The sequence below is a fragment of the Crocuta crocuta genome, unplaced genomic scaffold (genome assembly GCF_008692635.1).
Source record: "Crocuta crocuta isolate KB4526 unplaced genomic scaffold, BGI_CrCroc_1.0 scaffold73, whole genome shotgun sequence".
Classification (NCBI taxonomy): Eukaryota; Metazoa; Chordata; class Mammalia; order Carnivora; family Hyaenidae; genus Crocuta; species Crocuta crocuta.
Genome location: NW_027529443.1, coordinates 5412931 through 5433993, shown reverse-complemented (window position 1 = coordinate 5433993; position 21063 = coordinate 5412931). Strand labels below are relative to the sequence as shown.

The 21063-nt window shown below is 42.9% G+C and overlaps 1 protein-coding gene across 2 annotated transcripts in view; it reads right to left on the bottom strand.

Annotated features, from left to right (window-relative positions):
• The window catches only part of COG7 (component of oligomeric golgi complex 7), an 86214-nt gene extending 67326 nt beyond the window's left edge, over positions 1–18888 (bottom strand). For both annotated transcript variants that reach the window (XR_013334230.1, XM_077760499.1), the window contains exons 1-4: positions 18518–18888; positions 12107–12255; positions 11710–11826; positions 7785–7953 (exon numbers count right to left, since the gene is read on the bottom strand). Coding sequence is in view for 1 of the 2 variants with exons in the window: in XM_077760499.1 (XP_077616625.1) it covers positions 7785–7953; positions 11710–11826; positions 12107–12255; positions 18518–18686 (604 nt within the window). In the remaining variant the exon portion in view is untranslated. The remainder of the gene's footprint in view (positions 1–7784; positions 7954–11709; positions 11827–12106; positions 12256–18517) is intronic.
• Positions 18889–21063: the final 2175 nt, after the last annotated feature.

Below are 21063 nucleotides of genomic sequence, written 5' to 3'. Positions count from 1 at the left end.
AAAGTGATCAGATATTCAGTCACTTTGGTCCAAGGTGAGTGGGGATACAGGGAGCACTCACAACGCCAGCACAGAGCAGCTGAGCAACGGCAGGAAGAGGCGAAGACAGGGAGCAAAGGACATTCTGGGCCAGGCGAGGGGAGGAGTCTTACTTCCAACTCAGCCCAGCAATGGCTGAAAAGTGCCATTTCTCCCTTCTGAATCCGCCCTGCCCGCAAAGAGTGGGTCTGAAATCCAGCCTGATTTAAATCTGTGAACAAAAGCAGTCAAAACTAGCTTGCCCTCACTACCAAAGCCCATAATCCTGACCCAGAGGGCATCATTCAAATGTCATCATCCAGCTCCAAGCAGCGAGCTCCATCAGAAGGAAAGGAAAACCACTCAAATTCATGGAGCTGCCACCTCCCCATATCCATTCCTACTAGTTAGGAGCATCCCCACCTAACTAGATGTACACCCCACCACATATGTGAGACCCTTGGGTCTGATAAATAAAATCTAAAATGAAAGGACACTACCATCAGCTTTACAGAAATAAAAAGGATTAGAAGAGAGTACTATGGAAAATCATATACCAACAAGTTGGATAAACTAGATAAAAGAAACAAATTCTTCGACACACACAATCTATCAAGACTAAATCATGAAGAAATAAGAATTCTGAATGGATCTAAAACTCGTAAGGAGATTGAATACGTAATCAAAAACCTCTCAACAAAGAAGAGGACATTAAATGGCTTCACTAATGAATCTATAAAACATTTAAGGAAAACTAATAACAATATTTCTCAAACTCTTCAAAAAAAAAAAATGAAGAGGAGGAAACACTGTCCAACTCATTCTATGAAGCTAGCATTACCCTGATACCAAAGCCAGACAAAGGCACTACAAGAAAAGAAACCTACAGATCAACATTCCTGATAAATATTCATGCAAAAGTCCTCAGTGAAATAATGGTAAACCAAATTCAACAGCACATTAAAAGGATTATACTCCATAACCAAGTGGGATTTATTCCTGAGATGCAAGGATGGTTCAATATATGAAAAATCAATGTAATATACTATATTAACAGAATGATGGGAAAAATCCACCATGATCATCTCAAATAATGCAGAAAAGCATTTGATAAAATTCAAAACCTTTAGTGATACAATTCAACAAACTAGGAATAGAAGTAAACTATGTCAGCATAATACAGGCCGTATATGAAAAGCCCCCAGCTAACGTAATACTCAATGGTGAAAGATCATTTCAAACTCTTCCTCTGGGATCAGGAATAAGACAAGAATGTCTGCTTTTGCCACTTCTATTCACCTTAGTACTGGAAGTCTTAGCCAGAGCAATTAGGCATGAAAAAGAAATAAAAAGCCTTCAAATAGAAAAGGAAGAAGTAAAATTATCTTTGTTTGCAGATGATGTGACCTTATAATCAGAAAACCCTAAAGATTCCATAAAAAACTCATTAGAACTAATAAGTGAATTCAGCAAAGCTGTAGGATACAATATCAGCACATAAAAATTAGCTGTATTTCTAAACAGTAACAACAAACTGTCTGCAAAGAAAATTTAAAAAACAATTTATAACAGCACCAAAAAAAAAATACTTAGCAATAAACACAACCAAGGAGCTGAAAGATCTGTACTCCAAAAACGACAAAACATTGCTGAAAGAAATTAAAGACACAAATAAATGAAAAGATACCCAGGTTCAAGGATTAGAAGAATTAATACTATTAAGATGGTAATATTACCCAAAGCCATCTACAGATTCAATGCAATCCCTATCAAAATCCCAATGGTGGTTTCTGAAAAAACAGAAAAACCCATCCTAGAATTTATAAGGAATGTCAGGGGACCTCAAATAGCCAAAACAATCTTGAAAAAGAAGAGCAAAATTGGTGGTCTCACATTTCATGATTTCAAAACTTACCACAATGCTACAATAATCAAAACAGTGTGGGAGGAAAAAAACAAAACAAAACAGTGTGGTACTAGCATAACGATAGGCATGATCAATGGAAGAGAATAGAGTGCCCAGGAATAAACCTTCACATATACAGTCACATGACTTTCAACAAGGGTGCCAAGGACCATTTGGTGGAGAATGGACAACAAATGGTACTCAGAAAACTGGACATCCACATGCAAAAGAAAGAAGTTGAACCCTTACCTTACACCGTATACAAAAATTAACTTAAAATGGATCAAAGAGCTACATGTAAGAGCTAAAACTACAAACTCTTAGGGAAGAAAAATGGAAAAGCTTTAAGACATTGAATTTGGCAACAGTTCCTTAAACTATGACACCAAAAACACAGGCAACAAAATACAAAACAGATACACTGGACTACATCAAAATGTAAGACCTGTGCATCAGGATGCCTGGGTGGATCAGTGGGTTAAGCATCTGACTTTGGCTCAGGTCATGATCTCACAGTTTGTGAGTTCGAGCCCCACGTCAGGCTCTGTGTTGACAGCCTGAAGCCTGCTTCTGATTCTGTGTCTCCCTCTCTCTCTGCCCCTCCCCCGCTCATGCTGTCTCATCTCTCAAAAATAAATAAACATAAAAATTAAAAAAAAAACAAACCTTGTGCTTCAAAGGACACTATAAACAGAATGAAAAGAAAACCCACAGAAAGGGAGATTTGCAAATCATATACCTGCCCGGGGGATTATATCTAGAATAGATAACTCCTACAACTCAACAAAAAATAAATAACCTGATTTTTTAAGTGGGCAAAGGACTTGAATCAACATTTCTCCAAAGAAGATATACAAATGGCCAACAAGGATATGACGCTATGTTCAATATCATTACCTATTAGGCAAATGCAAGTCAAAATCACAGTGAGATACCACTACACACCTATTATTAAGAAAGCAGAAAAGGACACTATGTTGGGAAAGATGTGAAAGAACTGGAACTCTCGGACATCGCTGGTGGCAACGTAAAATGATGTAATTCCAATGGAAAACATTATGATGGCTCCTCAAAAAGTAAAAGTAGAATTATCTTATGATCCAGGAATTCCACTTCTGGACATATATCCAAAGGAACTGAAAGCTGGGACTCAAACAGGTGTTTGTACACTCATGTGCACAGCAACACTGTTCACAAGAGTCAAAAGGTGAAAGTAACTCAACTGTCCATGGACAGAAGAACAGATAAACAAAAGGTGATATATCCATCCAACAGAATAATATTCAGCCTGAAAAAGGAAGTTTACATACACTACAACATGGACGGACCTCACTAAGGTTCATGGATGCTGAGTGAAATGAATCAATCACAAAACGACAAATACTGTACGATTCCAATTATATAAGGTACCTAGAGTAGTCAAGCTCATAGAGACAGAAGGTAGAATGGTAGATGCTGGGGGTTGGAGGTGGGGGGAATAAGGGGTGGTGTTCAGGGGCACCTAGCTCAGCTGGTTCAGTGGCCACCTCTTGATTTTGGCTCAGGTCATGATGTCATGGTCATCACATGACATGTGATGTGAGTGAGTTTGTGAGTTTGAGCCCCACATCAGGCTCTACACTCAGTGCCAAACCTGCTTTTTGGATCCTGTCTCCTTCTCTCTGCCCTCCCCACCACCCCAGCCGCCCTGATGCTCAGCTCAAGTGTAAACTGACACGCAGACACGCACACACTTGCTCGCTCGCTCTCTCTCTCAAAATAAACAAATGTTAAAAAAAAAAATTAAAAAATTAAAGGAGTTGGCGTCCAATGGGACAGACTTTCAGTTGAGAAAGATGAAGAGTACTGGAGACGGTTGGTGGTGAAGGCTGCACAGCACTGTGAGTTTATTTCATGCCATTAAACTGAACACTTAGAACTGGTAAGATGGTACATTTCATGTTACATGTGTTCTACCACAATTTTAAAAAACTTTTTTAGGGGCACCTGGGTGGCTCAGTCGGTCGAGCATCCGACTTCGGCTCAGGTCTGATCTCACCATTCGTGGGTTTGAGCCCTGCATTGGGCTCTGTGCTGACAGCTCAGAGCCTGGAGTCTGCTTCAGATTCTGTGTCTCCTTCTCTCTCTGACCTTTCCCCACTAGCACTCTGCCTCTGTCTCTGTCTCTCCCTCTCTCAAAAATAAATAAACATTAAAAAAATTTAAGGGGCAGCTGAGTGGCTTGGTTGGTTAAGCATCTGAATTTGGCTCAAATCATGATCTCATGGTTCATGGGTTCGAGCCCTGCGTCAGGCTCTGTGTTGACAGCTCAGAGCCTGGAGCTTGCTTGCTTCCAATTCTGTGTCTCCCTCTCTCTGCCCCTCCCCCCCTCATGCTCTGTCTCTCTCTCTCAAAAATAAATAAGCATTAAAAAAACTGTTTTGACTTTTTTAAAAAAAGAGCACTTCAAAGATTTAACCTAGGAAAGAGAAGAAAATGTTAGGCTATCATTGTTTCACACTCTCAAGGAAATAACATATAGTATATGCTTTCCTTAATAGGATCTAAGGTGGGGCACCTGGCTGGCTCAGGCAGTAGAGCATGAGACTCTTGATCTCAGGGTCCTGAGTTCTAAACCCATGTTGGGTGTAGAAATTACTTTAAAAAAAAAAAAAAAGGAAATATAAAAGGAGGCTGGCAGAGCCAAGGGAAAAAAATTAGCAACTAAATAACAGTATCACAAAAATTAAGAATTAAACAGGAGAACAAAGAGCAGAACAGATACTTTAGAAAATGCTGTTGGTGGGGCGCCTGGGTGGCTTAGTCGGTTAAGCGTCCGACTTTCGCTTAGGTCATGATCTCGCGGTTCGTGGGTTCAAGCCCCACATCGGGCTCTGTGCTGACTGCCAGCTCAGAGCCTGGAGCCTGTTTCAGTCTGTGACTCCCTGTCTCTCTGACCCTCCCCTGCTCACACTGTCTCTCCCTCTCTCCTAGAAATAAATAAAACCTTTAAAAAAAACCAAAAACATTAAAAAAAAATGCTGTTGGTGAACTGGAAAGCAATCTTTTTTGGAAAAAAAGACTATGGGAGAGCTGGTGAAGGGCTAAAATAGACCAGAGAAAACACGACATAGAGGGAGGGGTAAACAGAGAGCTAATGGACAGATAGTTGATGTTCTCAAAGATGGAAAAGAAAACAAATAGAATAGAAAAAAAAAAGATTTTTTTAAGAAAGGAAATTTTCTAGAAATGGAGAAAGACATGGATCAGCATATATTTTTCCCCAAACTGAAAAATGATCTAATGAAGTAACTAAACTGTAAGCAAAAGAATCTTGTAGGTCAGAAGTCAGCAAACTATGAGCCAGCAGGCCAAATCAGCACTCAGTTTTGTCATAGAGTTTTATGGGAACACAGGCTCTCACACTACAACTGCAGAGTTAAAGTATTGATGACACAGACCACATGGCTCGGAGAGCCTAAAATGTTTACTAGCTGGCCCTTTACAGAAAATGATTGCTAATCCCTGTTTTAACTATTCAAGGAAAAGAAACAAAAACAAAAGCAGGTCAGTCTCATACTTATCAGCAAAACATAGTTGGCAAAAGATAAGAAAGCAAAGTTTCTTAAATTCTAAAGGAAAAAGTGTAATCCAAAATCCAAAAGCAGTTATTGTGTTCTACGTGTAAAAGCAAAAGAAAGACATTCTTTACTACATAAACACTACATATGATCCTGATGCCCTTCCTGAGGAAACAAAAAATCTGCTTGAAAACAGACTCCTGGTCATGAAGAGAAGCCTCAAAGAATTAACAAATGGGGAAGACATGGGCTGAAAAGTCTAAGTGAGCGCTGAATCCATTTAAACAAGACATTGAGCATAAATAACCATGGCAATTATTGGTTGGGAAAGAGTTATATAAAAATATTATAAAATATGAAAATTTTCTAATATTTAAAAGAAAGAAGCCACACGATAAAAAATTAATAATTAATAATTTGATAGTATGCCATGATTAAAATTCTAGACTATGCAATCTTCTAGATCGAGCAGGGAAGAGAGATGGGTGGGAAGAAGAATCAAAGTTCACTAATTGCGGGAGTCAGATATCGTTTCATCATAAGTCCAAAAAATTGAGAAAGAAGCTTAGTTTAGTATTTGAAATAATAAATCACTAGAAAAACTAAAATAAGTTATATACCTTTCAAATCATCTGTGAGGAAAAAAACACAAAGACAGCAGAAACAGAAAGCAAAAAATGTAGAGGCTAAAAATTTCTGTTAAAAAAGAATCTAAATGGGAGGCGCCTGGGTGGCTCAGTCAGTTAAGTGTCTGACTTCGGCTCAGGTCATGATTTCATGGTTTGTAGGTTCGAGCCAAGTGTCGGGCTCTGTGCTGACAGCTAGCTCAGAGCCTGGAGCCTGCTTCAGATTCTGCGTCTCCCTCTCTCTCTGACCCTCCCCTGCTCATGCTGTCTCTTTCTCTCTCTCTCAGAAATAAATAAAAGCATTAAAAAAAAAACCTAAGTGGGATAAAAATCACTTTTTTTTTTTTAATGTTTTATTTATTTTTAGGAGAGAGAGAGAGAGACAGCGTGAGCAGGGGAGGGTCAGAGAGAGAGGAAGTCACAGACTGAAACAGGCTCCAGGCTCTGAGCTGGCAGTCAGCACAGAGCCCAACGTGGGGCTCGAACCCACGAACCGTGAGATCATGACCCAAGCGAAAGTCGGACGCTTAACCGACTAAGCCACCCAGGCATCCCTAAAATCACTTATTAAAAAATACAAGGATTAGGAGTATCTGACTGGCTCAGTCAGTACAGCATGTGACTCTTGATCTCAGTGTTGTGAGTTTAAACCCAATGTTAGCATGGAGCCACTTAGGAAAAAAAAAAAAGAAAAGAAAGAAAAGCAAGGATTAGATCAAAAAACAAACTTCAACCATATGCCATGTCCAACAGCCAAGTCTAAAATAAAACATCGCAAAAAGCTTGAAGGTTAAAAAAAAAAGTGGGTAAAGCCATACTAAAACAAATATACAAACAAAAAAGAAGGCAGAAACTGTAATATTCATACCCAAGTTGAACCACAGACATAAAGCATTCAATGGGGCCATGGCAGTATTTGATAAAAATGTTCCTTAAAACCTAACAGAGAAATAAGGAAGAATAAAAGTTTCCCAATTGCTATTATGAAGCCAATACAACCATGATACTTAAGCCTGATAAATCCCTAAGGGGATTTCTATGAAAAAATTCTAAATAAAATATCAACAAATAACCAGTAGTACATTACCATGCACACACACACATACACACCCCATAAACACACTCTTGAGTTGCAAGAGTAATACAATATTAGGAATGCTATTAATAGATCGGGAGGAAATAAAAATAATACTTGCTAAGGGTCAAAACTCATCAAATGGTACATTTAAGATTTGTGCGTTTTTCTAAATGTAAATTTTAACTCAAAAATAGAGAATCACAAACCAATACTGAACTCCAGTTATCGACAGGAATGCTGAAGTGTTTAAGAGTGAAACATGCTGATATTTATCAGTGACTCTGACATTTATTGAAACAGACATGGATGGAGAGAGAGATGGAAGGGTGGACAGCTAAGTGACAAAACAAATGTGGTAAAATGTCAGGCTAGAGTCTAGAAGGTGTGTCTGTCCTATACTTACTTCACCTTTTCTGTATGTTTGAAAATGCTCATCATATAAAATACTGAAAAAAGGCAACCACCCCAGAAAGTTACAACTTAACTTCCAATCTACGTAATTTAATCCACATTAAGACATTCCAAAGGCTGAAGACTTGGAAAGCCTTACCTTTGTAAAGAGGTGCACACAGAGACAAGAAAGGGCCAGCACTCACCTATAGACTGGGAGGTGAATACCGATACGATCTGCGGGGAGGCCAGGGCCTCCAGCCTGTTCTTCAACGCCTCCAAGTGCACGCACTTTTCTGAGTAGTCTGGTGTATCCACAAGCATCATTAAGCTATTCTGCATACCTGTCAGCTTGGCAGAAATCACAGCTACGTCCTATAAAAAGACCAGAATTAGGGATATTTACTTTAAAATACACCACGTACTGCAATTGAGAATGGACAAAATACAGAGGGCCTGCCTGGTGTAGTTGGTAGAGCGTGTGACCCCTGATCTCAGGGTTGTGGTTCAAGCCCCCTGTTGGGTGTGGAGTCTACTTAAAAAAAAAAAAAAAAAAAAAAAAAGAAAAAAAAANGGTGTTATATGGAAACCAATTTGACAATAAAATATTTGTAAAAAAAATAATATTAAAAAAATAAAATTAAAACAAAAACAAAAACAAAACAAAAGAGTTTTCCTCCTAACAAAGTGGAAAAATGCTGGAAAAATTATAATAGCTATTGTTGGTTGAGGGTGTGAAGAAAAAAAGTCTATCTGGTATCATAAATTCACACTGTCTTTCCTGAAAACATGTCAGCAATATGCATCAAGAGCCTTGAAAACTATTCCTATCTTTTGACCTGGTATTTCCTTTTCCAGAAATATGTCCTAAAGAAACAATTAGAAGGAGGTGCCTGGCTGGCTCAGTTGATAGAGCATGATCTCGGGGTTGTGTGTTCGAGACCCATGTTGGGTGTAGAAATTACTTGAAAATATTTTTTTAAAAATAGAAACAATCAGAGGGACACAAAGATATTCATGCATTTTAATTAATTAATGTGATTCTAGTGTTGTAATAAAAAAAAAAACCTAGAACTGACCTAAATCTTCCCTGATAATAAAATATGAAGGTTGAGACCCTCATAATGGCATTTGGAATATTGTGCAGCCATTAAAAATCAAGTTTTTTGGCAATGAGAAAGAATGAAATCTGGCCATTTACAGCAACATAGATGGAACTTGAGGGTGTTATGCTGAACAAAATAAGTCAGGCAGAGAAGGACAGCTACCATATGTTTACACGTATAAGTGGATTAAGAGGAACTTAACGGAGGACCATGGGGGAGAAGAAGGGGAAAATAGTGGGGAAGAGGGAGAGAGGCAAACCATGAGAGACTCTTGAATGCTGAGAACAAACTGAGGGCTGATGGGAGTGGGGGAGAGGGGAAGGGGAGTGATGGGCATGGGGGAAGGCACTTGTTGGGATGAGCACTGAGTGTTATATGGAAACCAATGTGACAATAAACTATTACAAAAAATAAAAATAAAACATAAAAATCATGTTTTTGGGGGCACCTGGGAGGCCCAGTCAGTTAAGCCTCCAACTTAGGTTCAGGTCATGATCTCACGCTCGTGGGTTTGAGCCCTGCATTGGGCTCTGTGCTGACAGCTCAGAGCCTGGAGCCTGCTTCAGATTCTGTATCTCCCAGTCTCTCTGCCCCTCCCCTTCTCATGCTCTGTCTCTCTGTCTCAAAAATAAATAAAACATGTTTTTAAAAATGTTTTTGAGGGGCGNTCTCCGGGTTCGTGGGTTCGAGCCCCGCGTCGGGCTCTGTGCTTACTGCCAGCTCAGAGCCTGGAGCCTGTTTCAGTCTCTGACTCCCCCTCTCTCTGGCCCTCCCCTGCTCACGCTGTCTCTCTCTCTCTCCTAGAAATAAATAAAACATTAAAAAAAATTAAAAAAAAAAATGTTTTTGAAAAGTATTAAGTACATAGCAAAATACGATTTGTGGAAAAGAATAAAAAAGAATATAGACACTAGAATATACATAAATATCCATATACCTATAATATATGCATACATACAAAATACATAGGCACAAAGATGTATAAATACATAGAAAAATACCTATTAGACATAAAAAGCATATTACTAGGGGACAGAAAAAAGGATCATTTTGTTTTCTGCCTTGTATTTTTCTGAATTTTCCAAATCTTCCAAGACACACATACAGGCATCTCATAATTTGGGGCGCCTGGATGGCGCCTGGATGGCCCAGTTAAGTGTCTGACTCTTGATTTCAGCTCAGGTCATGATCTCATGGTTCATGAGTTCAAGCCCTAGTAAGGCTTTATGCTAACAGCACAGAGCCTGCTTGGTATTCTCTAATCCCTCTTGGTCTCCCTCTCTCTCTACCCTTCCCCTGCTCATGCTCTGTCTCTAGAAAATAAATAAACATTAAAAAAAAACAAAAACCTATGTTTATAACTAGAAAAAGAAAAGCTATTTTTTTAAAAGAGTTAAGAATGCCATAATTGTTTCATTTCAATATCTAACAGGTGTCTACAATGTGTCAGACACCATATTAGATATCTGAGACACAAAGATGATCACAGTGCAGGCCTTGGGTTCACATACGGAAAGATCAGGACGCAATTTAAGGCATATGGTTCAAGGGGCACAGGGAGAGAGCGGCTGAGCTTGCCTATGAGAGGGTGGAAGCCAGCAGGGACGGGTGGCTGTTGCAATGGTGTAGGAGAAAAGCACTGCGAAGCTTGGTCAGAGCTGTAGCAGAGGCATGTAAGGAGCAGACAATTTCAGAGAAAGATGGGGGAGATGGAGCAGTTAAGGACTGTCGAGGTTTCCAGCCTAGACACTTACATGGGAAGTGCTGCCATAAACCAACAGAGAGAGGCCAAAGGGAAGAGCAAATGGGCAGTGGTTCTAGACAGAATTAATGAATTCAGTGTGCAGTGTCCAGGAGGACGTCCAGGTGGACAGAGGCGATCTTGCGGGCAGTTAGTTCTGAATATCAGGATAGTTGGGAGGGGAGAAACAAGCTTTCTAACTTTTAGCTCGTTAATATTTAGTGTACTGATTGCAATCAAAGACTGTATTTAAGTCCATTCTCTGTTACATATGTGCCAAAAGTAAGATTTGCAACTCACATCTATGAAGTCTAAATCAATTACCTTGTCATGAGCCCAGAGGGGCTCTATTGTACTTAAGGATAAACATAACTGGGGCACCTGGTTGGCTCAGTCAGTTGAGCTCAGGTCGTGATGTCATGGTTCGTGAGTTTGAGCCCTGCATCAGGCTCTCTACTGTCAGAAGAGATCCTCTGGTCCCTTCTCTCTGCCCCTCCCCCCACCCTATGGTAAAGATAAACATGACTGGTATGGAAGAATAGATCACTGAGTACAAAAACAAAGTGCACAGCAGCGTTCACAATGTGCTACCATTTATGGGAACCAAAGGGCAGGGAACAGGTATAAGTGTGTATGTGTCGGGAAGGATAGGCATAAAGGTGGTTCGAGAGTCTATACGTAGAAGGGAAATGAGGGCACTGGGGTGGAGGTGGGGGGTCAGGGTTACAGGGAAAACATTTTTCGCTGTTCATTACTGTTCACAAATCTTTTGCCCACATGTACTAAGCACTTTTTAAAAAACTTGTAAGTTTTGAAAAACAACAAAAGAGATGATATTCATTTTGCTTAACTACTGAAAAAGAGTTTTTCACAAGACATCATCTGACCTCCTCCTTATAACCAGATATCAAAAGCATTCCTATCTGCCACCGCTGCTGGCCCAGGAGGGGTTAAGTACCTTGCTAGGGTCCCATGATGGGTAAGGTCCCTCTGCCCATGCTTCACACTCTCACTTAATCCATTTTCTCTGCCTTTTTTTTTTTTTTTACTGAGGTTTCTCCTGACCTCTGTGACTGGAAGTCTTCAGTTAAGAAGGAGATACAACTTAAGAAAGTGGAAAGAACCAGAACAATTTCAGATCTTCCCACCCTCTTCCTATATACTTCTGCATGCTGCTTTTTACTATCCCTTATGGTTTCAAGTAAAGGACTTTCTCATCTGTTTCTCCAAATCTCACGTTCCTGCCCAATCAGGCCACAACATTCCCTGAACAAAAACACCTACTTGAGTCTTGAAAGTCTCCTCAATGTCGGCACTCAGTGTGCTCCACTTGTCTGCTTCCTGAAGAGATTCTGCGGCAAGCTGCATTCTGGACTTCACCTGGTCGATTTCTACCAACACCTAAAAGAGAAACGAGGGGTCGAAAACTAAGGAAGTGGCAGTTGTCTTTTCTCTACCTTGCACCAGTGACTTGAAACAAATGTCACGTGCCCGTATCTTCAGGGACCCCTTACGACACCAATCACGTGGCTACGTTGCTCAGCAGGTGCTTAAGACAGCTGTGTAAGCTGAAAGAACCAAGCCAAAGAGGAGTGTCGAGTGACTAGTAGAATTTGGAGTTCAGGTTGGGAGGAATGTCTTCCAAAACAAGCATCAACATTTAGGACAAGAGCCAAAATACCTGCATCGATTGGGATGTATCCTGTTCAAATTTTTTAATATCCTCCTTGACAAGAATCATCTGCTCTTTCAGAAAAGATGCCTCCTGTTTAAGGGCTTCCACATCACGGAGCACTTTGGGCATGTTCTGAAGAGCCTGGTGACTTGTTTCTGTAGTAAGAACCCAAGAATGAAAGGTGAAAATTCGACCAGTTACCAGTGAACCATATGAATAAATCAGAAGAAGGGAATCTTCCCCAAAGCACTACCAACCACACAGTTTTCTGAGCCTGGGGGAAATGGGGGGAAAGGGGGGAGTGGAGAGGAGGTGGGCCAGGAGGTGGCTTCAGCCAGGACCATGTCCTCCCCAGTCTGAAGGGTGAAGGTCATGTGATTTGACAAGGAAGGAGCCATCAACCTGACCCAACATGAACGGTTTTCCACCAGTGAGTGAAAGTGTAACTCCCTCTGTGAGGAGAGAGAATGAAAGAATCTGACACTGGGTAGACGCCAGCTACGTGCCAGGTGATTTACAAACGTTCTATCACTTCAGGTCCACAGTAATCATGAGTAGCCACCTCTTAGAGATTAGAAAACTGAGGCTCAGGGAGGTTAAATAACTTCACTGAGATTTCACAGAGTTGAAACCAAGCCTTGCATGCGTCTGGCCCATTTGCATTCCATGGTCTTTTCAAAATAGAGTCCACAGACTCTCAGCATCCACTGGAGTACAGTTAAATATAGGTCCCTAAGGCACCTGCCAGAGTTGCTTATTTAACAGGTCTGGTAGGAGATCAAGTGACATTAAGTAAGCTGCATTCTTTTGAGGTACTTGGGTGGCCCAGTCAGTTGAGCATCCAACTCTTGATCTCAGCTCAGGTCATGATCCCAAGGTCATGGGGTCAAGCACCTCATCATGTATTGGATTCTCTCCCCCCCACCACCTCTGCCATTTCCCTGCTCGCTCTCTCAAAAAGCGGAAGAAAGAAAGAAGAAAAAAGAAAACTGCATTTTTTTCAGACATCCCAAATGCAGAATACAATTTGAACATTTTCACAAACTGTGATGTGTTATGTGAAACTGGGAGAGTTAACCGTATACCCCTTTAAGCCTTCAAAGGCAATTTGATGGGGAATCAACCAAATAAGCTCAGGGTCTTCTGCTCTCCCAGTGTGATGAATGGGACCTTGAATGGGGCTTTACCATCTTGAGGTAGTAGTTCAGGAGCCTGTTCATCCAGCTCTGCCGTAATTTAACAATCTGTTTCCAGCACTGACCCTGTGTAAAGTTCTAAGACTATGAAAACAAAGACGGACATGGATTTCTTCTGCAGAGAGACTGACTTTTAACAATGTCATGGCCCCAGCCTGGTCTCCACCTGCTAAACACTCAGTTACTCTTCAGCCCTTGCTGTTTCCTGTGTACCTCTGTTACGGAATCTGGTCTTGATCACCGGGCAGAAGAACCAAGCGGCACTGAGGGATCTTGGAAGGCAGGAGGTTTATTTTATACAGGTGGGCTCAGAGATCATTCTCCAGAGATCTGAGCCCAGAGCATTAGCAGAGGGAACAATTTATAGCCTGTTACTCCCGCATTCCTCATTAATTAACAGATGTTTTCTTATTAGTCCTGTTGGCCATCTTACAACAGATTTTCCCTATCACCTCTTTTTCCCTCTCCACATCCCCAAATTTAGTCCACTCTTGTATCCATTTTTTTTTTATTGGGGTGTGTGTGTGTGTGTGTGTGTGTGTGAGAGAGAGAGAGAGAGAGAGAGAGAGAGAGAGAGAGAGAGAGAGAGAGAGAATCTCAAGCAGACTCCACGCTGTGTTCACAGAGCCTGACACAGGGCTTGAACCCACAAACTGTGAGATCATGACCTGAGCCGAAATCAAGAGTCAGGTGCTTAACTGGCTGAGCCAACCAGGTGCCCCTGTATCCATTTTAAAACTATCACTTGCAGCGGCCGCCTCTGGGAGGGTAAGGGCCAGATTTACTGTGAAAGGGCATGGGGGCACTTTCTCTGGTGATGGTAATGTTCTATTTCTTTTTTTTTTTTTAATGTTTTTTATTTATTTCTAGGAGAGAGAGAGACAGCGTGAGCAGGGGACGGTCAGAGAGAGAAGGAGTCACAGACTGAAACAGGCTCAGGCTCTGAGCTGGCAGTCAGCACAGAGCCCGCCGCGGGGCTCGAACCCACGAACCGCGAGATCATGCCCTAAGCGAAAGTCGGACGCTTAACTGACTAAGCCACCCAGGCGCCCCGGTAACATTCTATTTCTTGACAGAGGTTTGAGGTATCCTAGCTGTACACATTTATCAAAACTCATCACACTCATCAGACAGGATTCGTGCATTTCATCTTAATAGTGAAAAAAAAAGAACCATAAACAAGTATTGAACTTATTGAACTCTATTATGTTTAGGGTACTAACTGAAATGTACAAGAGTAAAGTATACTGATGTCTGCAACTCATTCTGAAATACATCAAAAAACAGATGGATGAATGGAGACAGGGATTGGTAAGTGGCCAGACTTGTGATAACCCAGGACTAGTAAGTGGTTAATTGTGGAGTCCAAGTAGTGGGCGTATGGATGTTCACTACAAATCCTCTCAACGCTCCTGTTTGGCACGTCTACCCACAGCTGTGCCGTTCAAGACCCTGCTGCCATTCTTGACGCTCTCCCCCTCTCATCCCTCATCCAATCCACCAGCAAGTTCTCCCCATTCTTCCTCCTAACAATAACATATTTCTCACCATGTCCACTGTCATAACCCCAGCTGAAGCCACTATGATGACAGTCCACTCTTCTGGACAGCAGCCTCTGGCAGCACGGAGCATGAACCAAACCATGTCACACCCCTACTTAAAACTCCTCCGATAACATCCCACAGCACTCATTTTGATTCAAATCCAAACTCATGTGACATTAAAATTCCTGCATGATCTGGCCCCCTGTTAACCTATCCAACCTAAGACTGGGTCTCGTTCAACACTGGATCTCTGGATCCTGGAAAACAGTTTGTGCCCAAAATTTGTTGACTCAATTCATGAACAAATCAATCCTTCAATTTGGAGCCCTCAAGACAGCCTCCTTGAACCTCTGCAATTACCTCTCTTCGCTGAAGACTTGAGCCATTGTCTCATCTTCCATAAAAATAAAGCTTCAGGGGCGCCTGGGTGGCTTAGTTGGTTGAGCGTCCGACTTTCGCTTAGGTCATGATCTCACGGTTCGTGGGTTCGAGCCCCGCATCGGGCTCTGTGCTGACAGCTCAGAGCCTGGAGCCTGTTTCAGAGTCTGTATGTCCCTCTCTCTCTGACCCTCCCCTGCTCACGCTGTCTCTCTCTCTCTCTCCTAGAAATAAATAAAAAATATTTAAAAAAAAAAAAATAAAGCTTCAGGGGGCGCCTGGGTGGCTCAGTAGGTTAAGCATCCAACTTTGGCTCAGGTCATGATCTCAAGGTTCGTGAGTTAGAGCACCACATTGGGCTCTGCACTGTCATCCTGCTTGGGATATTCTCTCTCTTCCTCTCTCTCTCTGTCCCTCCCCGACTCATGCGTGCATGCTCTTTCTCTCTCTCAAAACAAACTTTAAAAAAAATAATAGGGGCGCCTGGGTGGCTCAGTCGGTTAAGCGTCCGACTTCAGCTCACAGTCTGTGGGTCCAAGCCCCATGTCGGGCTATGTGCTGACAGCTCAGAGCCTGAAGCCTGCTTCAGATTCGGTGTCTCCCTCTCTCTCTGCCCCTCCCTCGCTCACACTCTGTCTCTCTCTCGAAAAATAATATAAAGAGATTAAAATTTTTTTTTAAATAATAAAGAAAGATTTAAGAGTTTATTTATTTTTGAGACAAAGAGAGACAGAACATGAGTGGAGAGGGGCAGAGAGAGAGAGAGGTAGACATAGAATCTGAAGCAGGCTCCAGGCTCTGAGCTGTCAGCACAGAGCCTGATGCGGGTCTCGAACTCACAAACCGCTAGATCATGACCTGAGCTGAAGCCTGACACTTAACAGATAGCCACCCAGGTGCCCCAGAAAGAAAGCTTTAGATCTCTGAAGGCTTCCCAGTGCCTAAGGGGATGAAATCCAAATTCCTTAAGGATGGACAAAAAGGCCTTTCAGTCTGATCCCAATCTACTTTCCTGCCTTATCTCCAGCCAGTCTCCCCACTCCCCATGGAAGTGTGACCCCGTGGGAATAGTACTAATGACTCATATTTGTTGATGTTATTGATGGAGCTCTGTTTGAACCTGTCACTCTTCTGTGGACTGGCTAGGCCTTTTTATACTCACATGCCTTTGCATGCAGTGTTTTCTCTCTCTTTAATACCACAGAGGTAGCAAAGTATAATGGAGACGAGCCTGAGCTCTGGAACCAATTGCTTGGGTTCAATGCAAACAGCCCCACGCACTAGCAACATGACTGGGGAAGTTACCTCACTCAGTCATGGTGTCTACAACTATAAAGTGGGAAAAATAACAGAGCCTACCTCTAAGAATTACTGCCAAGTTTGAATTAGTTCATTATGCCAAAAAGGGGGGCATATCAACATTCTGGCCAGGACAGTTCTTCATTGTGCAGGACTGTCCCAACCACTACAGGACATCAAGCATTACTGTGTACATCCACTAAAAGTCCATCGTTGTGACACTCCTCACCACTGCGAGGACTAAAAACACGCTCACCAATTTCCAGATACTGGGGGCTGGAGGAGGAGGAGGAAACGCTGCCACCCTCAGTTTGAGATCCACTTACTTAATACATATAAAGTGTTCAAAAGACTGCCTGACAGGGGCGCCTGGGTGGCTTAGTCGGGTAAGTGTCCAACTTTCACTTAGGTCATGATCTCGTGGTTCGTGGGTTCGAGCCCCGCGTCGGGCTCTGTGCTGACTGCCAGCTCAGAGCCTGGAGCCTATTTCAGAGTCTGTATCCCCCTGTCTCTCTGACCCTCCCTGCTCATGCTGTCTCTCTCTCTCTCCTAGAAATAAATAAAAATAAATAAAATAAAATAAAATAAAATACTGCCTGACAGGGGCGCAGGGTGGCTCAGTTGGTTAAGCATCCAACTTCGGCTTGGGTCTGATCTCACGGTTCTTGTGGGTTTGAGCCCCGTAGGGTTCTGTGCTGACAGCTCAGAGCCTGGAGCCTGCTTCGGATTCTGTGTCTCCCTCTCCGTCTGCCCCTCCCCTGCTTGCACTCCATCTCTCTCAAAGATGAATAATGTTTAAAAAAAAAAAAAAGATGCCTGACACATACCAAGGACTCAAATATTGCTATCATATTGTTATTAATGCCGCCCCCCTTATTGCCCTATGAAGTCTTCCTTCAAAGCCTAACACAGGGAAAGCCCTTTATGATTCTCCCAGACACCAGGTCACTGTACACATCTTCCAGCTCTCACCGCTCCTGGTTCTAGTGGCCGTAAAGCCAGGCCTCATTGTAATTGAACTGTTTAGTATCTTCCCCGCAAGGCAGCAGGCTCCTGAACAAGTACATTTTTTGCGCACTGCCCATTTCTGGGCACATGCATAACAGATGCTCAATAATCAGCAGAAGATGCAAAGTGCAATATAGAATCTGCAGTGAAATACAGCCCCTCCCCCCCCACTAACACCAGCCTTTTCTTAAACACTTGGACACATCTATAAAATAAAGTTCCGTCTCCTGGATCATAAGCTTCCTGAGGACAGTCGGTGCAACCTGTCTCTCCCACAAAGCCTAGCAGAGAGCCTGACATGCAGTATGCATTGAATAAAGATCGAGTCGAGGTGTTAACGAAATAGTTGCAGGTGTGCACTATTTTTTATAATTAACAGTCCTTGAAAGATGGCTCAAGTCTCTCGTCAGGCCCGCCCATCTTCCTCATGGACATGAAAGTCCGCTAAAACAACGTTTCCCAGATTTGTATCCGTCCCATACACCTTTGATACGTGTCTGCCAAAATTAAGGGCGTGCTGACGATTATTTAATAATGTTGACATTCACTCTTCTGACTTAAGTTTTAAAAGTAAACTTGGCAGGGGCGCCTGGGTGGCTTAGTCGGTTAAGCATCCGACTTTCGCGTAGGTCATGATCTCGCGGTTCGTGGGTTCGAGCCCCGCGTCGGGCTCTGTGCTGACTGCCAGCTCAGAGCCTGGAGCCTGTTTCAGTCTGTGACTCCCTCTCTCTCTGACCCTCCCCTGCTCACACTGTCTCTCTCTCTCTCTCTCCAGAAATAAATAAAACATTAAAAAATTTTAAAAAAAAATAAATAAATAAAAGTAAACTTGGCAGCACCGCGAGGGGTGGAAGAGCAAGCCCCAGACCTGGGAAGCCTTAAAAAACTGACTACAGCGAGCCGACACCTTCCCGGGAAGGGACAGCAGGAGGGTCGGGCCCGGCTCGCGTTCCCACCACCGCCCCCGCCCCGTGCGGGCAGCTCGGCCTCACCCTCCACGGCGTGGTTCACCTCCTGGATGAACAGCTGCAGCTTCATCACCAGGGTGGCCGCGTGGCCTTCCGCCTTCCCGGCCGTCGCCTCCTTGGGGGCCGCCCTGAAGGCCGCGTTGATCCACTCCTTCACGTCGAAGTCTTCCGCCAGGAACTTGGAGAAGTCCATGGCCGCACGGCCTCACCCCGGGCGCCCAGGCCTGAAGAGCTGGCTCCGGTGGCAACGAAGCTGCAGAGGCGGGCGACCCTGCGAGAGCACCGGGGCTGACCTGGGGGGCGGCAGGCGGAACCCACGGCACCCACAACTCGCTCCTCGGCGGCCCCTCTGTCAACTCTCAGAGAGAGCCTGCTGGGAATGGCCCTCGCAGCGCGCCGTACTTCTTCCGGAAGTAGGTCCCGTTACCATGGTGATTGCCGGCGTTCCGGGCGTCCAGGTGAACTGGGCTTTGCAGCAAGGCCGCCGGCTGAAAGCTGCGAGCCGCTGGCGGGTGCGAGCCTTCCACTTCTTTTGCTAACTTAAGTGCGTGTTCGAGTGCCTACGTATGTGCTTCCTCCAAAGCCTTTACGTGCACTAGCGCACTTCACAGTCTTCACAGTCCTACGAGTGCCATTATTTCTCCCAAGGTAAAGATGAAGATTTGAGGCAGCTGAGCAACTGGTTCAGAGTCCTGTAGCCAGAAAGTGGCACGGTGGGGATTTGAACTCAGGCAAGCCTGCCACTGGAGCCTGAACTCTTTACCATGCTTTACTGCCTTCCCACCCTACGCAGTCTGGCCTGGGCCCACCTCCCTCCCTGCTCCTCTCTCATCCCTATAGCCACATGGGCCTCCCTCCCGTCCTTCCCCAAAACACACCGCGCTGGAGATGGAACTCACCTGTTTGCACTTAACTGTTTCCTCCAGCCTAAAATACTATGATGCCTCAGAAAACGGAGGGCCTCCTTTGTCATAGGAACCAAAACTAAAAAAAAAATCCTTTCTGTACAATTGTGAATAATTTTGCCATTTATCCGTTCTCACCCCAGGCATACTCTGACTCCGTGCATACGGTAATTCTTGAAGATTCTATAAATCTAAGAACCTAACTCCACAAAAGCAGCACAGCTAGTTACTATCCTTACTAGGGGCAAATTGATCAAGTCATGTGGCATTGGAAGCCTTAAGTGCGTCTACAAGATGATCCTCCCCTCCTCGAGGAACTTTTTATTTAAAAAAAATTTTTTTTGTATGTCTTTATTTTATTTTGAGAGACAGAGCTAGAGAGGGAGGGGCAGAGAGGGAGGGAGACACAGAATCTGAAGCAGGCTCCAGGCTCTGAGCTGTCAGCACAGAGCCCGACTCAGGGCTCGAAACCACGGACTGTGAGATGATGACCTGAGCTGAAGTCTACTGCTTAACCAACTGAGCCACCCAGGCGTCCCTTGAGTAACTTTTTAAAAACAGCTTTACTAATAATTTACAGGATATAAAATTCACACATTGTGAGTGTACAGTTCAATGATTTTTAGGAAATTTAGAGAGTTGGTCTATCTCCACAAGAACATTTCCATCGGCTAAAAAAGTTTCTTCCTACTCATTTGCATTTAATCTCTGCTCCCACACCAGGCCCTAGGAAACCACTAGTCTACTGTCTATAGATTTACCTTTTCTGGACTTTTTGGATACATGGAATCATATACTGTGTAGTCTGTTGCATTTGGCTTCTTTTGCTGAGAATGTTTTGGGGGTCCATCTGTGTTGTCCCATGTATCAGTACCTCATTCCTTTATGTTACCGAGTAGTATTCCCTTGTGTGGACACATTTCATTTATTCACCAGCTGTTGGACATTTATGCTGTTAAAGTCATTATGAATAATGCTGCTTTGAATGTTCATTACATGCCTTTGTGTAGACATGTTTTCATTACTTTGGGATACAGTCCAAGGAGTGGAATTGCCAAATTATAACATAAATTTATGTTCAACTTTTTAAGAAACTGCCAAACTTACTTGGAGTGTCTATACTATTCTACATTACCATCAATAGTATGTGAGAGTTCCAGTTTTTCTACAGCCTTACCAATATTTGTTATGTAGTAGTAAGTCATTGTTGCTTTAGTTAGCATTTCCCTAATAACCAATGATTTTGAACATCTTTTCATATACTTATTAACCATTCTTGTATCTTCTTTGGTGAAACATCTATTTAAATCTTTTGCCCATTTTTAAACAGGGTTGCCTGTCTTCATATTATTATAAGGTTCTATATTCTGGGGTGCCTGGATGGTTCAGTAGGTTAAGCATCTGACTTCAGCTCAGGTCATGATCTCATGGCTCGTGAATTTGAGCCCCACATCGGGCTCTGTGCTCATAGCTCTGAGCCCTGCTCATGCTCTGTCTCTCTCTCTCTCTCAAAAATAAACATTTAAAAAGACTTTACATATTCTGATTTCTCTTATTATAAATATGGTTTGCAACTATTTTCTCCCAATCTGTATCATGTCTTTTCATTTTATTAATGGTGTCTTTTGAGATGCAAAAGTTAATTTTTATAAATTACATTATCAC